This window comes from Heteronotia binoei, chromosome 11 (genome assembly GCF_032191835.1).
Source record: "Heteronotia binoei isolate CCM8104 ecotype False Entrance Well chromosome 11, APGP_CSIRO_Hbin_v1, whole genome shotgun sequence".
NCBI lineage: Eukaryota > Metazoa > Chordata > Lepidosauria > Squamata > Gekkonidae > Heteronotia > Heteronotia binoei.
In genome coordinates this window covers 12900517-12916688 of record NC_083233.1, presented here as the reverse complement: position 1 = coordinate 12916688, position 16172 = coordinate 12900517, and the positions used below count along the sequence as shown (strand labels likewise).

Here is a 16172-nt window from a genome sequence, read left to right as displayed (position 1 = left end):
AGATGAAGAATCCTGGCCAGGGAATGGGTTTTGGGGGGGGGCGGTGTGTAACAACAGATATTTTGAGTTGTAACAGCCAGTGGCTAATTACAATAAACAAACTGAACTGATTCGTTCAATTTTTTAGCCCGCCTTCCTGCAAACAGGCCCAGGGCAAGGTACAACATAGTCATAAGAATAAAAATACATATAAACAAGGTTAAAACTACCCACATTAAAACCACAACCCAATATCCCGAGATGGTGACCAAGAAATAATTCATATTTTCACCATGACATGTAAAGGTAAACCATAATTTGACTGTTCATGGCTGACTATCGGCGTTGCAGTTAGAGTTCGAGAAAGGAGGAAAATCAATGACAGCTACCCAGGACATTAAGAGAGCACCTTAAATATTCACTCACTGGTGCAGTCCATGTGATGCTGCCTATTCCCTAGAAAATCTTCCCGGTCAGGCTTCTCTATTGGCCTGAGCACATAAGTGATCATGTTGCTATCCTTCTGGTGACAGACCATTTCCGTGTGACTTACCTCAGCCGCTCTTTCACCTCGTGTGACGTAGGTTGCTTGAAATAGGTTGGGCACAACAGTAGAGTGCATGTCAAAACTATACATTTCATGCTTTGAATAATCAAGCAATTTGTTCAGTTGCAGAACTGAAGCTTTTCCTCCCAGGTTCAGGCCAAATAGAGAAAGAAATACATGTAGGAGTATGAAGGCTGAGTAGTTAGATTAGTAGTAGAATCCTAAGAATTCTTTCTTGGGAGCAAGTCCTATTGAATAAACCTGCGGAGGGTTCTGAATAGACATGTTTAGGATTGTTCTATCAGTCCTATTTCCCTAGCAATGAAAAGCCCAGATAAACCCCATTTATCAAGCTAGTTTTCAGGCTTCACTCATGGGAGAGAGAGAGAAACTTCTTTTAAAAATTAAAGTGTGGTGTGATGGATTTCCTGGGCTTGCCACCCCCGTTCCTCATCCCCAATTTTTCCTATCACAATTTTCCGCCTAGCACCGCTTTGCTGAGGTTCCCAGCAGGAATTAAGAATGTTTCAAGGGGATAAAATTTGGGCCTAGATTGATATCAGAGAGATAAGGAGGCAAGCTGACAGGGAAGAGATGATTTATTGTTTTGCAACGATCAAGATCAAAATTTATTCATTGAAGTATGCAACAGAGGTAAATATTAAGCCTCAGCCAGGTGTTGTTGGATGTCAGGTTTTCAGCAGGACACACCCAAGGAAAAACCTTCAGGCATGTTTGTTTATCACACATCAAATATGCCACTTGGCTACAACTTCATTTCACATCAGACCCAGCAAATCCTGCTAGAATACTTTGAACACACATGACGCTGCCGTATACTGAATCAGACCCATCGATCTATCAAGGTCAGTATTGTCTACTCAGGTTAGAGTTGCCAGGTCCTGTCTTGTAGCTGGCAGAGAACTTGGGGGGGCATTCCTGGATGGGGGGGGATGTCCCCAGCATGATGATGTTTTGCAGAAGTGACATCACCACAATAGGGACAGAGCCCCATGGAAGGCTCCATCAGCACTAGCTTGCAAGAACCATTTAAAGGGAACTGCTTGGAATTCAGGCACAAGCACACCCCACTTGCAAAAAGCATTTCAAGGGACCCTTTAAGTGAGTTTTACAAGTGAGGCCATGCACGCCTGAAGTAGCAAATTTGCTGCTTGGAATTCAGGCAGCCACCCCCTCTCCCTTCTTCAAGATTTAAAGTGCTCTCCAGCTGATCGGCAGGCCACATGCTCCCACTGATCAGCTAGAGCAGAGGTGTCAAACCTGCAGCCTGAGGACCGAATCAGGCCCCCAGAGGGCTCCTATCAGGCCCCCAAGCAACTGGCTGACATCTTCCTTTTCCCTATCTCTTGCTTACTTCTGTGTCACAACTTGCCTGCAAAGCTTGCTCAGTCGCACAGGAACTATAGAGCAAAACCTCTATGTTCTCCATTGGCTGAGGCTCCTCCCTTGGGAGGAAGGGGAGGAAGGCAGAGTTTGTTTTTCCAGGCTTTCTCAATCATACAGCAGAGCTACTGAGCCAAGCCTCTCTTCCTTCTACTGGCTGAGGCTCTTCCCCCAACCAGTCCCCTGGGGAAGGAAGGAAAAAACCAGAGCTTCCTTTTCCCAGTTCCCTTGTTCACTCGGAAGAAATACAAAGAAAGCAGCTTTAAGACTGAGTGCTAACAATTTAAGTTTTGTAAAAAAAAAAATTAATTATGTTTGTGTCTTTTATATAAAGTTTATATCTCTGCTACCTAATCTTAAAGACATGGCCTGGCCCAAGCAGGTCTCATTTATGTCAGATCTGGCCCTCATAACAAATGAGTTCGACACCCATGAGCAAGAGGGTCCTTTAAGTCTTTCAGGAGACAGGTGGCCATCAGTGGTTGCTGATGGGACAGGGCTTGGGGTGGGGTTCCCCCCACCAGCCAGGGCGGCAAGCAGGAGCCTGCAAAATCGGGGGACCCCCCACCTGAGGACTGGATTCCTAACTCGGGCTGGCAGGGCTCTCCAGGGGCTCAAGTGGAGGTCTTTCACATCGCCTACCACCTCATCCTTGAATTGAAGATGCCAGGGATTGAGCCTGTGACTTTCTGCATACCAAGCAGATGATCTGCCACTGAGCCACAGACCCTACCCAAACATCTTTCTATAGTCAGATATAATATCTTTATATACTCAGTCGTCTTGTCAGATTAAGTTAACTAAAAATTAGATATATCTACAGATCTTTACTGTGCATGTCTGTTCACCTTTCTGGGAGCCAGTTTGGTGTAGTGGTTAAGTGTGCAGACTCTTATTTGGGAGAACCGGGTTTGATTCCCCACTCCTCCACTTGCACCTGCTGGAATGGCCTTGGGTCAGCCATGGCTCTTGCAGAGCTGTCTTTGAAAGGGCAGCTTCTGGGAGAGCTATCTCAGTCCTGCCCACTTCACAGGATGTCTCTTGTGAGGGAAAGAGATAAAGGAAATTGTGAGCTGCTCTGACTCTGATTCAGAGAGAAGGGCGGGGTGTAAAGCTGCAATCTTCTTCTGTCTCATTCTCAGCTTTCCATTGTCCAGTCTCTAACTTTCAACCCTGACAATCAAACTGGACCTCTCCTGGTCACATCTTGACTTTTCTCCAAAACTCATTTCCAGTTGACTGGTCCAGGAACTCAAACACATCACATCTTATGCTGCTGCAGTACATTTCTGTGTTCTGCCTGTCACACACTCAGTATTGGTATTATTAATAAGAATTTTTAGGACTCTTTCCCACCCAATCTAGGGTCCCAAGGTAATAAACAATGAAGATGTTAGAACAAGTTAAAAACATGTGCAGCCATAGAGAGAACAATAAAACAAAAGATATGGACACATAAATGGGAAGAAGTGTCGATGAGAATCAATGAGAGAACTCTAGATGAAACAAAAAAGTCTTCACCCAGCTGTGGAAGACAGTGGTAGAAGGGGACAGTCAAACCTCCTTGGTGAGGGAATTCCATGATTTTGGTGCCTCAACCAAGAAGGCCCTTCCTTGCGTTGTCACCCATCTAGCCTCTGATGGGTTTTATATTATGTTTTATTTAATTGCTTGAACATTTTTATGTCTTCGTATTTTATATTTTTTTACTATATGAAATGTTTTAATGTTTTGATTCAGTGTTTTAATTCTACCCTGAATTGGGTGGAAAGGCAGCACAAAGATGTTTTAAATAAAGACATTGTGAGTTCTGTTTTCCTAGATTTTGTCTCATTACGGCATCGTTGGCAAAATCAAAACGGGATTGCTTCTGTTATTTACTTAAACTTTTCCTTTCGTCTTAATCCACCCGCCAAAAGTAGGTGCTTTCAAAGGAAATACTTTAAAGTTGTGTGAAGTGAACGAAGCTATTGTGTCTTCATGCAGTCTGTCTAGAGGACTGTATTCCTTTCCAGCTTTCCATTATTCAAGTCCTGCACAGTGGAACAAGATGCAAATAAGCTAGTAAGAAAGGTGAATGTGTGTGTGAGAAAGACAGCTATATCACCCAACACTCATTCTTGTTCCATTTGCTGACACCAATTTAATGAAAGTAGAAGAGCAGTGCACATATCTTCCTGCTGTTAGAAGGTGACGAGTGGGACTGGTAGGACAGTAAGACCCCTTCTGAACTTTCAGGGACCACATGTGAGCCATTAGAAGAAACTTCATGAAAACTAGAAACTGTTTGCTACAGCAAAGTGCCATTATTCCTCCATACAGTTGTCGCAGAAAGACCTCTTATTGTGTGGGAACTCCAGCACGAAGGCCCTTTGTAGCCACTGAAGCTGCTTCCAGCTACCACAAAATATATCAAAATGTGACTATTCGAGGGTTTTTAATAAACAGGGATCTTGTAGCAACTTATAAAGACTAAGAGAATTATAGATCCAAGTGGGCAGCCGTGTTGGTCTGAAGCAGTAGAACGAAGCAGGAATCAAGCAGCATCTTTTAAGACCAACGAAGTTTTATTCAGAACATAAGCTTTCATGTGCACACACTTCTTCAGACGAGGGGATGGTACAGTGGGCCACTTTTTTTCACAATGATGTGCTGCCCTAGTAGTCTCTTAGCTGGTCTTTCCTCCAAAGTCCTTGCAGCACTTACGTAGCACATTTCCCGCTGTGTGATCAGCCCGGGGGCACCATGCACGCATAGGAGCGGTGTGTTCACTCTGCTCTGCGCGTGTGCGGCCTGTGTCACCAAACAGGCACAATCTGATCACCGCAGCATGTCTCTAATTGAACTGGCTTTTTGAAAGCTGAGAGGCTGCCGCAACAACCAGCTCTTCTGATCCCACCCGGTAGCCTCTTGCTAACTGTTCTTCTTTTTGCATTCAGGCCCCAGTCCATGTGAGTTACTGCTGTTTTATGCAGCCAATTACCAAGCTGATATATTCGGCATTCACTAAAAATAGTTGTAATAATGTGTGTGGAAGGTGTGAAGGAAGGGTTCAACACGCACCTGAAGAATGACATCAGTCCCATGTAGAGTTCTGCAGAAATTGTTCATAGAGGTCCTGTGCACTGGGATAATACTTTTCATCCCTCCAGAAATGCAAGGGGCTTTGGAATGCATCAGGGAGTCCCTGGCTGATAACAGACAGGCATTTTGGGGTGGATGGAAGGCATCCCAAATCGGGACAGCTCAAAAAGAGCCATCCTGAAGGCTTCACATGCTCCCCTGCAAGCCGTCCCCATCCCGTCCATGGGGCAACATGGGCATGTTCAGATGGCCATTGCGCACCATTCCCATCCCTATACATTTTCAGTAGTCATGTGCATGTGCACACATAAGTGCACATGCACTCATGGGCATTGAACAGTTTTAATTTTAAAAAATTGGTGGTTTCGCACCGCCAAGATGCCTCCCTTGTGCCCTTCCACTTCCAGATGCCAAGGAGGTGACTGGCATGCGACTCAAAAATTTACTACCACTGTGGAAATGGTAGCTTTTTCAGTCACACTGTGGAGGTTGGAAGACGGGGTGAGTACAGGACAAGGACGGGCAGCAGATGTTTGTGCGTGGAAGGATTTTTTGGGTCATTTCAGAGACGTCTCTGAGTTGGCCCAGACTGCCAGTCTGTAATCACCCCCTGAGTTGCTGACAGCCACCTTTTTTCCCAGAGAAGAGAGCCATAAAATGCACCAAGAGGTGAGCGAGCAGAGATGTATTTGCTCTACTTGCCAGGGAGGGCAAGATGGATAGCTGTTGTAAAACATGATCTACGTGTTGAGCCATGTGGAATAAGCGCCCTGGTTTGATCGAGATGTTCACCTTCCTACATGGGAGGAAGTTCCCTGTATCTGAATCGGGTAAGAGCCTTTCCGCCAGCAAAAGCAGGAAAGGTGGAAACATCTGTTAATTTTTGGCAGAAACATCCATTAATCTTTGTCCAAATGTTGGAAGTTGGATTCCCCTGCAGTGAAGCAGGTCGAGGTCAGGATGTGCATTTATTGCATGGACATCTGCGGGAGGGAGGAAGGATTTTGGAAGTAAATCTTTAGTTAAGTTTAGCGTAGTGTTACATTTCTCCTGTTCTTTTCTTAGTTCTGTACAACCAGTAGGTGTCATAGAATATTTTCCTCATCTTGTGCTTTAACTTAATCTGTTGCAATAAGAGTTTTCTTGTTTAAGAGAACATACAGTGATTTAAGCTCCTTCTTGTACACCTCAGGCACTTGTGCACATTCAAATAGGCAAGCACCAGGGAAGGGGTGAAGTAATTGGGAAACTCTGCCCTTTGCGCATGCTCAGAGGCAGTCTTTACTAGTGTTTCCCAAGTCACTGGTAATGTGGGAGGCTACATTTTAACTTGGAGTGGTGGCACGAAGAAGACAAACACACTTTACATGCACATATACACAACATGCATACAGACCTGGGGCATGTTAATGACAATACTGTGTTTTCAGAAAAAACAACAACTCAGAACCTGATTTTTTAAATAACAAATTGAAGCACTGTATACTGAGAATTTGTACCTTCATTCTGCTTTTTTGCAGGGCGAAAGGGGGTTTCCAGGTTTGGCAGGTCAGACGGGTTTACCTGGATTTCCAGGACCAGAAGGTCCACCCGGGCCAAGAGGTGAAAAAGTAAGTAATACAAACCCATAATTTATTGTTGCAATGGTTGGTTTCTGAAACCAGGGCTCACTTCATGACAGGGCTCAAACCCCGGTTTACCTCAACAAATACTGGATTGATTTCCTTCTGTCTGTCACCTGGAGGAAGATAAGAGAATAAGCCAGAATTAAATCAGGATCAGGAGAAGTCACACAAAAACTTAGCCTAACTGTGGCGAATAGACCAGTTTCAGGACCTGGCTTCAGATCCTAACCAACCATAGTTAGAAGAGTGGTCTACATTCAGACAATCGTATTAAATCATTGTTAGTGCAGTGTCTGAATGGAGCCAGTATACTGTCACAATCTATGAAACATCCAGACCTTATTTTGGGCAGGAGCTCACAGGAGTGGAGCTCTGGAATCTCTAAGTTTTATTGTGTGCTTTCTTTCTTACCCCTCCTCCCAAAACTTGCTTCTTCTGGGCTCCATTGTTCAAACCTCCCGTGAGAATTTTGCTGAACTCTAAGATTGGACAAACTTTCTAATGTTTCCCCACAAAAACATGGGAAAATAATCAAAACATAGAAAGCAGAAAGATGGAAATCTTCATCATGCCACTCTGGCCTCATAGGAGAAAGTGATTTAAAAAGTATGATGGGAGTCAGGTTTTATTATGACAATTATAATTCAAGCAGCATTTTAAAGTAGATGCTGAGCTGATATAATTTAGTACATCTTTCGGTGATGTCAGGGGTGTGTGGCATATGCAAAAGAGTTGTATTAATGAGCTCCGGCACCTCTTTTTCTACAAAATGACCTCTGGAAATGTCCATTAAGGTTTAAGCTGCCTAGGTGGTGATTGCTGTACCTGAGTGGCATTTTCTTTCGATACATCTTATGTATGTTATGAGCAGTTATTGCTATGTCAAGAAATAGCAAATAAAGTAAGTTCAGTTCAGGTTTATATGTTTTAACCATTGGCCATAGCAAAAGTACCATTCAACAACAACAAAAAACTGTTCTGCTGTTACAACCTGTGGAGAAAGACCATCATGTGGGAGGATTTAACTGTCTGTGGGTTGGATGACGATCACTGTGGGTGAATCAGTTCTGAAGACAGTCCAGCAGTTCAGCTACCTGGGGTGCATCATCTCCTCAGATGCCAAGATCGACAAGGAGATTGACAACAGGCTGGCAAAGGCAAACCGTGCATTTGGCCGATTGCACAAAAGAGTGTGGAGCAACAAGCATCTGAAAAAAGGCACAAAGATCAATGTTTACAAAGCGGTTGTGATGACAACCCTCATCTATGGCTCCGAATCGTGGGTTTTATACCGTCATCACCTGCGACTCCTTGAGCGCTTTCATCAGCGCTGCCTTCGCACCATCCTCAACATCCACTGGAGTGACTTTGTGACCAACACTGAAGTCCTCAAGCGGGCAGAGGTTACCAGCATCGAGGCACTGCTGTTGAAGACGCAGCTGCGCTGGGCAGGGCATATTTCTAGGATGGAAAACCACCGCCTTCCCAAGATTGCCCTGTATGGCGAACTCTCCACCGGCCATCGAAATAGAGGGGCACCAAAGAAGAGGTACAAGGACTCCTTGAAGAAATCCCTTAGCACCTGTCACATCAACCATCACCAGTGGTCTGACCTAGCCTCAGATCGCAAAGCATGGAGGCACACCATCCACCAGGCTGTCTCTTCCTTTGAGAACGCACGCATAGCTGGTCTTGAGGACAAAAGGAGATTGAGGAAGAATCGCACTGCTACAGCACCAACCCCAAATCAGACTTTTCCCTGCAGCCACTGTGGCCGGACCTGCCTGTCCCGCATTGGTCTTGTCAGCCACCAGCGAGCCTGCAGCAAACGTGGACTATTGCACCCTTCTTAAATCTTCGTTCGCGAAGCCAAGCCGAGAGAGAGAGAGAGAGAGAGAGAGGGTTGGATGGGAGGAGACTATCAAACTTTAGGTAGGCCTTGGCCTAGTCTCCTCCTCATTTCCCCACTCCCTGCTGTCTATAACCAGTAATCTGAGGGCAACTCCCTTGAGAGGACAGGAAATATATCATATGAACATATGAAGCTGCCTTATACTGAATCAGACCTTTGGTCCATCAAAGTCAGTAATGTCTTCTCAGACTGGCAGCGGCTCTCCAGGGTCTGGAGCTGAGGTTTTTCACACCTATTTGCCTGGACCCTTTTTTGGAGATGCCAGGGATTGAACCTGGGACCTTCTGCTTCCCAAGCAGATGCTCTACCACTGAGCCACCGTCCCTCCCCAAGATTAGGGGAGATCTGCCCCAAAACCCTGCAGGAGGGAAAGCCAATTCCTAGGTGGGAACTGCTGTTTTTATTATTGAGTTTTTGGGCGGGAAGCCAGTCAGCCATTAGTTGGAGCATGCAACAAACAGAGGCAGGTGTAGTCAGTGGCCATTTCGGGGGTGTGGGTGGGAGGGAGGGGGGCTGAAATATGTTTGACCAGCTTACCCCAGAAAAAGTAAGGTACCTGCCTTCATACCACCTAGATAGGGCATGAGCTTAGAGTAGGGAGATTAGACATTTTTGTCTGTTATTCTATTTCTTCCATTCACTTCTGATATGCCTGTATAAAGTTGTGAGTTTTAAATAAATCCTTTAATTGTTGAAGTCCCTCTGTACCACATAGTTCCCCCAAGCACTTAGGAATGCTAGGAGTGGAGCAGGGAATCACTGAGGAGAAAAGTGGTGAAATGGTTAGTTGCCAACTCTCCAGGGGAGAAGAAGAAGAAGAAGATATTGGATTTATATCCCGCCCTCCACTCCAAAGAGTCTCAGAGCGGCTCACAATCTCCTTTACCTTCCTCCCCCACAACAGACACCCTGTGAGGTGGGTGGGGCTGGAGAGGGCTCTCACAGCAGCTGCCCTTTCAAGGACAACCTCTGCCAGAGCTATGGCTGACCCAAGGCCATGCTAGCAGGTGCAAGTGGAGGAGTGGGGAATCAAACCCGGTTCTCCCAGATAAGAGTCCGCACACTTAACCACTACACCAAACTTGCTCTCCCCGAGGTGGCTTCCTAGTGACACAGGAGGGAGGTTAAGAGGCTGTCCTGCCTAACCGGAGCCCAGGACAGGGACAGTGGTGGCAACAGTGCCCTGAGGCAATGGAATGGAACAGCCCTTTCAAGTCAGGATCCCAGGAGGGGTAGGCAAAGCCAGGGCTGGTTCATCACACAACACAGGTAGCCATCTGGAATTATCAGCAAGCAGATACATTATTGTGTCGTTTGAGTGACAAGAAACATCCTCCAGACATCCACAGCAACTGGTCACATTATTCCCTTTGTTGCCCTGTTCTCAGACACTTCAGAGCCACAACTCCGCCTTGTCGTATTTTTGCTCAATGACATTCAGTTGAGTCTTAGAGAGGTAAGAGCATTACATGACATTTGTGGTGATATGATACCAGAGAGGGAACTTCCAAAGCTGCGGTACTTAAATTTGGTACACCAAGGAGCAGCTTTGGAATTTGCCAGTCTTTCTTAACAGAAGATGATATATTTTAGGATGGAGTCTTCCGTGCCCTTTGTCTTGCTGACGCATGGATGCCAACACTCTTGGGTGCAAACACACAGGTACAACAAAACACACACCCTGCAACAGTTAAAATGTGTTAGTTACCTAGTTGGTGGAGAGGATGAAGCAGAGGAAGAGAAACCTTCTTTTTGTTCTTATTATCCTTTCTCCTCTCTTACTTATTCAATGCACGTGGAAGAGAAATTGCCCACATTTCTAGCGTTCACTCACTCCCCTTCTTAATGTGCCTGTTCTGGCTGCTGAGATGGGGGGGGGGGGGGGACCAAAGGTAAGAAGGGAAAAGGCTGGTGGTGGAATCTGAGGTGGAACAGGAGCAGAACTGTTTATTTAAATTGTTTGTTTGAATTATAGTTTATTCTTTTTCTTTCTTCCTGTGCTTTTGTAGGGAGATGATGGACTTCCAGGGCCGTTTGGACCCAAAGGAGTTAGGGTATGTAACATTTAATTTCAAGGTATGTAATTACTTTGGGTGAGAGCAAAGGAAGTGGTTGATTCTTTTGAGATTTCTCCTAACGGATCAAACTACAGACTACAGTGTATATATAAGGTGGACATATGCTGCCTTATGCTATGTCAGACCACTGGTTCATTTAGCTCAGTATTGTCTACTCTGGTGGTCTTCAGCTTATGGGACGGGGCCCTCAGATGGGTTGTGGAAGCCTTCCAGCTGAGTTATAAGCCCCCGGAAGGCTGCCAGTTCATCCTGCATTTGGAAAGCTTGCTGTGTCTCCCACATTTCTTTGAATGAATGCCAAGAAGAGCAGTAGGGTGAGGTCAATCAGTATTTGGAAAAAAGTTTTCCATGACTCCTGACCTTTTGGCTTCTTCTGACTGCTGCACATCTCCTGGTGCTCCTCTTCCCAGTTCTTTTTGGTCAACACATCAATAAACTAAAATCATCGCAGTAAACAGATAACTGCAGTAATCACCAGAAGCTCAGGCAAACAGGACAGGCCTCTGTGTATACCTGAAGGACAGCGGAGAACATGCCAAGAAAATATACTTTGAAAGGGAGCTGAAGGTGCAGCCACTAAAAAGGCCCTGTCTCCTGAAGTCAGCTGGAGCAGGATTTCTCGATAAAGATTAATCTAGTCATGCCTGCTCTTATGTTTTAAAAGTAATACTTCCTCACTATCTTTTACTTATTTCGTGTCTACAGGGACCTCCAGGTTTGCCAGGATTTCCAGGAACGCCAGGAGTTCCTGTGAGTAGACTTTTAAAAAAATTGTTCTTACACCAGAATTCATCAACTTTTGTTTCAAGTTAAGGCACAGCTTTGTTCTAATGCAATCATGCTATCTTTCCTCCTGCCTTTCAGGGGCTCCCAGGTCAGGATGGGCCTCCAGGACCACCAGGTATCCCAGGATGCAACGGAACAAAGGTGAGACTGGTTTGTTTTGAAACAGATAGCTCTGCCACGCTAGTACGAGATGGAGCCGTTCTGCTCATCACAGCAGAAGATGCACTTGGCCTAGTTATGTGTGGTTAATAGCTCCTGGAGACTAAACTCCAAGTAAATGTTTGTCACTTGGATCTCTTGATGTGAGGAGGAGCTGTGTTGCTCAGAGAACAGGGCTGGGAGTTCTGTGCCTAATTTCTCTGTAGGAACTCTGCTTCACAAGATACAGCCGCCGATTGAACAGAAATTACTTTGTGTGTCTGTTGTGCATGACAAAGGTAGTTGCGTGATTAGGTATGACCTTGATTGCTGAGGAAGTCGGGGGCTTTCATATGTCCAGTCCAGTCTTCCATGTGCCTCCTACATAGACCAAATCAACAAGATTAACATCCAAGCATTTTGCTCTCGTGGAGGCGGGGTGGAAATTATTAAGCTTGATAGATGTCTACTTTATCATGGACTTCTTGTTTCTTAAGACAGGGGGTGACTACATGGTTGGTACTGGTGGACACCGCTCGAATGCTTTGTGGTTGTCTCCCTATTTTGAACATAAACAACTTCTCCTTACCTCTCTTCCCACCACCCAACTTGCTTTCACTTTGGGTTTTTATTTTTACTTTGGGAATTATTGCATTAAAAACTGCAGACAATATCTGTCCTGTACCATTCTTGAATATGCTGTTCAGATGTTGTTCAGGTGTGCACATTTGTAAGTTGCAAACCTACTTTTCATTTATTGACATTCATTACAGAGATCTCACTGTCAGTGCTTTGAGCCTAAGACCCAGAGGAAAACATGAAGCAACTGGGCATTGTGAGCTTCTGTACATAAGTTGCTTCATGTGCTGATCAAAAACATGTGAAGGCACCATGGCACAGACTGAGGGCTATGTGCTTGTCTACAAAACTATACACTTACCCAGAAAAATAACTTACAACTCCTATGAGGCAGTGCAAGAACAGAGATACAGCCTTGTACAATGGTCAGTATCAGCCTACTATCTGGGAAGTATAAGTTCAACATCACCAACCAAAGGGAAATGTGAAAGAAAAATCAAGGGAAATTAGCTGGGTAGACCTGGGCTGGACACACTCCGCCTAATCCTGGCTGGTTATTATTTCTCTTCTAAATAGTTCACATGCTTTCCTATTGAGAAGGACTGGAGAGCATGAATACAGTGCAATAGAGGAGGGGAACTCAGTTGTACCCATAACAAGCCCAACAAAACTCTCTCTTCTCTGTAGCAAGACAAAAAGCTCATACCTTCAGTAAAACATCGCTAATCTTAGAGGTACTCTTTGTATCTCTCCTGATGGTGGGGACTGGGCAAAGGAAGCTCTAGCTCTTTGCTTCCTTCCCCAGGGGACAAGGAAAGGGAAGAGCTTCACCACTAGAAGGAAGAGAGGCTTGGGTCAGTAGCTCTGCAGTGTGATTGATTGAGCCTGGCAAACTTAAATCAACACAGCAGAACTATAAACTCACTCATTGGCTGAAGCTCCTCCTCCCTTTGAGAAAAGGGAGGGGAAAGAGGGGAAGAGCAGGGAGAGGCTGTATTGTATGCTGGCTGATCCAGAGAGAAACATAAAATTGCGATGGAAGGAAGCAGGCAAGGGGAAAGGAAGCAGAGAAGTGCCAGTTGCTGGCGGGCCTGATTGGAGCCCTCCGAGGACTGGATCTGGCCCATGGGCCGTATGTTTGACATCCCCTGTTTAAACCATTTATACCCTGCCTGCCCAGTAGGGACCAAAAGCAGCTTAAGGCATTCTCCCCTCCTCCATTTTATCCTCAAAACAACCCTGTGAGGTAGGCGAGGCTTGAAAGTTTGCAGCTGGTCCAGGGTCACCCAGCAAGCTTCCATGGCAGCGGGGAATTGAACCTGGGACTCCCAGATCCTAGTCCCAACACCCTGGCTAGTGGCTACTACATCACGGTGGCTCACAATATTTAGCATTTGTCTAGTCCTTGAGTGGTCATATGCTTGATAGGTGAGTATTTTTATCCCCATATTGCAGAGTGGAGGAGGTTTGTCTGAGGCCACCTGTTGAGTTTATGGCGGAGACGAAATTTAAAGCAGAGGATTCCTGATTTGTAATTTAGCCACTGTATTATTCAAGCTGCACAAGGGAAGACTGGGAATATTTTTCACAATTGAATTACTCGGGTTTTTAAAAATCAGTTATAGCTCCTGGCCTGCTCCAATGCTGCTGCCTGCTTTCTGTTTCAAAATTTTGCCAAAAGTGTTTGTGAAACTCCCTGCTGTCTTCAACAGTAGATCAATGTTTTCTTCTTGTCCTCCACAGGGAGAACGTGGCTACTCTGGCAGTCCAGGTTTTCCAGGTTTACAAGGCCCCCCAGTAAGTGAGAGGAGCTTCCTCCCAGAAATGTTTTCCTTGCAGCGAAAGCGAAGTCCGCTTCCCGAGGCTCTTGAATGTTTGAAACTGCCTTCTGCTGACCGTGGACCCAGCACCTAACCCACAATCCATCAGTTTTACCTGGTAGCAGTTCTGCAGGCTGAAGAATGTCTTTCCCAGCACCTGCTACCTGAAATCCTTTTAAAATGGGAGATGCCAGGGATTGAACCGGAGACATTGAGCACGCAAAGCAGAGCTGAGTCGTGATCTTTTCAGCAGAGCTTGGAACAGCTTTAGCGCTTCAAAGACTACAGCTTCTCTGGTGGAGTTGGTGAGAGAAGCTTCCTTGTCCCTGTGGGGAAGCTGTAGGTGGTGACTAACAAAAGAGAAAACGAGAAAAAGGTTTCAAGGAGAAATGAGGACATGAGAGGGTTTCCAGAGAGAAGGGGATTCCTGTGGAGAGGAGGAGAGCCTCTGGACATCTTCAGTACCGCTACAGAGAAGCAGCTGAGCTTCAGAATAGAGACCCTGTGGCTGATAACAGACTGGCACTTTGGGTTGACTCAGAGACGCCTCTGAAGTCGACCCAAACAATCTATGCCTGTTTGGTGTAGTGGTTAAGTGTGCAGACTCTTATCTGGGAGAACCGGGTTTGATTCCCCACGCCTCCACTTGCACCTGCTGAGATGGCCTTGGGTCAGCCATAGCTCTGGCAGAGGTTGTCCTTGAAAGGGCAGCTGCTGTGAGAGCCCTCTCCAGCCCCACCCACCTCACAGGGTGTCTGTTGTGGGGGAGGAAGGGAAAGGAGATTGTGAGCCGCTCTGAGACTCTTCGGAGTGGAGGGCGGGATATAAATCCAATATCTTCTTCTTCTTCAATATCTTCTATGCAGATGGCAACATCTGCCGGCCGGCCTTCTCCTGTCCTTACCCCGTCCTCCAGGCTCCTTTGACCAGCTCAAAAAACTACCACTTCCAAAGTGGTAGCAAATCTTTGAGCCGGCCATCAATCGCCTCCCTGCCGTCTGGACGGGGAAGGGTGCAAGCGAGGCGACTTGGCGGTGTGGAACTGCCAAGCCGCCCCAAGCTGTTCCTATTTTTTTTTAAAACCATTTTAGAGCGCTGGAGCACTCATGTGCATGAGTGCTCCCCCCCACACGGTAAAAAACAAGGAATCCGGCTTCCAGGGCGCCTTCCCGCGTGGAGGCGCCCAGCCGCTGCACAGATGGGATGGGGGCAGCATTGGGTGAGCGTGCGGAGGCATTGGGGCAGCTCTTTTTGAGCTGCCCCTATTTGGGCCGCCTCCAGGCCGCCGCAGTATGCCCTTCTGTTCTCAGCCTATGAAAGACATTCACAAAACATCAGAGAGTGAAAAAGGGAATAAAAAAATATATGTCCCCTTTGCTGCTGCAGTCCTAAGACCTCTTCCATGTGAAATATTTGCCTTGGGTTCAGTGCTGTTGGGAAGTGTGTTTTTCCTCCTTTCCCACAGCATTGTGGAGCATTTGTGCATCTCCACAGCTTTCCATCTTCTCTACGATCTTTCCGAAACCTGATTTCTTAAGAATGTTAGAGCCATGTTGGATCAGGCTAGTGGCCCATCCAGTCCAACACTCCATGTCACACAGTGGCTCATTGGGTGAAGAAGTACTTCCTTTTATCTGTTCTCATCACCCTGAACAACTTAGTGTCATCCACAAACTTAGTCGCTTCAATACCTACTCCCAACTCCAAATCATCAATGAAAAGTTGAAAAGCACCGGACCTAGAACTGAGCCCTGTGATAGCTCAGTGCTTACCATTTTCCACTGTAAAAACTGTCCATTTGTACTCACTCTCTGTTTCCAGTTTGGTGTAGTGGTTAAGTATGCAGACTCTTATCTGGGAGAACTGGGTTTGATTCCCCACTTCTCCACTTACAGCTTCTGGAATGGCCTTGGGTTAGCCATAGCTCTTGCAAGAATTGTCTTTGAAAGGGCAGCTGCTGTGAGAGCCCTCTCAGCCCCATCCACCTCACAGGGTGTCTATCGTGTGTGTGGGGGGGAAGATATAGGGGATTGTAAGCCGCTCTGAGTCTCTGATTCAGAGAGAAGGGAGGGGTACAAATCTGTAGTCTTCTTTCTCCTCCTCCTCCTCCTCCTCCTCCTGTTGATTAACCAGTTTTTAATCCACAAGGGGATGTCCTCTTGTCCCATGACTGCTGAGTTTACTTAGGAGCCTTTGATGAGGAACTTTATCAAAAGTTTT

At 46.0% G+C, this 16172-nt stretch overlaps 1 protein-coding gene across 1 annotated transcript in view; it reads left to right on the top strand.

Moving 5' to 3' along the window:
• The window catches only part of COL4A5 (collagen type IV alpha 5 chain), a 232606-nt gene that overhangs the window by 98698 nt on the left and 117736 nt on the right, over positions 1-16172 (top strand). Inside the window, exons 3-7 of the mRNA XM_060250114.1 lie at positions 6535-6624; positions 10561-10605; positions 11335-11379; positions 11494-11556; positions 13876-13929. Of these exons, the coding sequence (XP_060106097.1) occupies positions 6535-6624; positions 10561-10605; positions 11335-11379; positions 11494-11556; positions 13876-13929 (297 nt within the window). The remainder of the gene's footprint in view (positions 1-6534; positions 6625-10560; positions 10606-11334; positions 11380-11493; positions 11557-13875; positions 13930-16172) is intronic.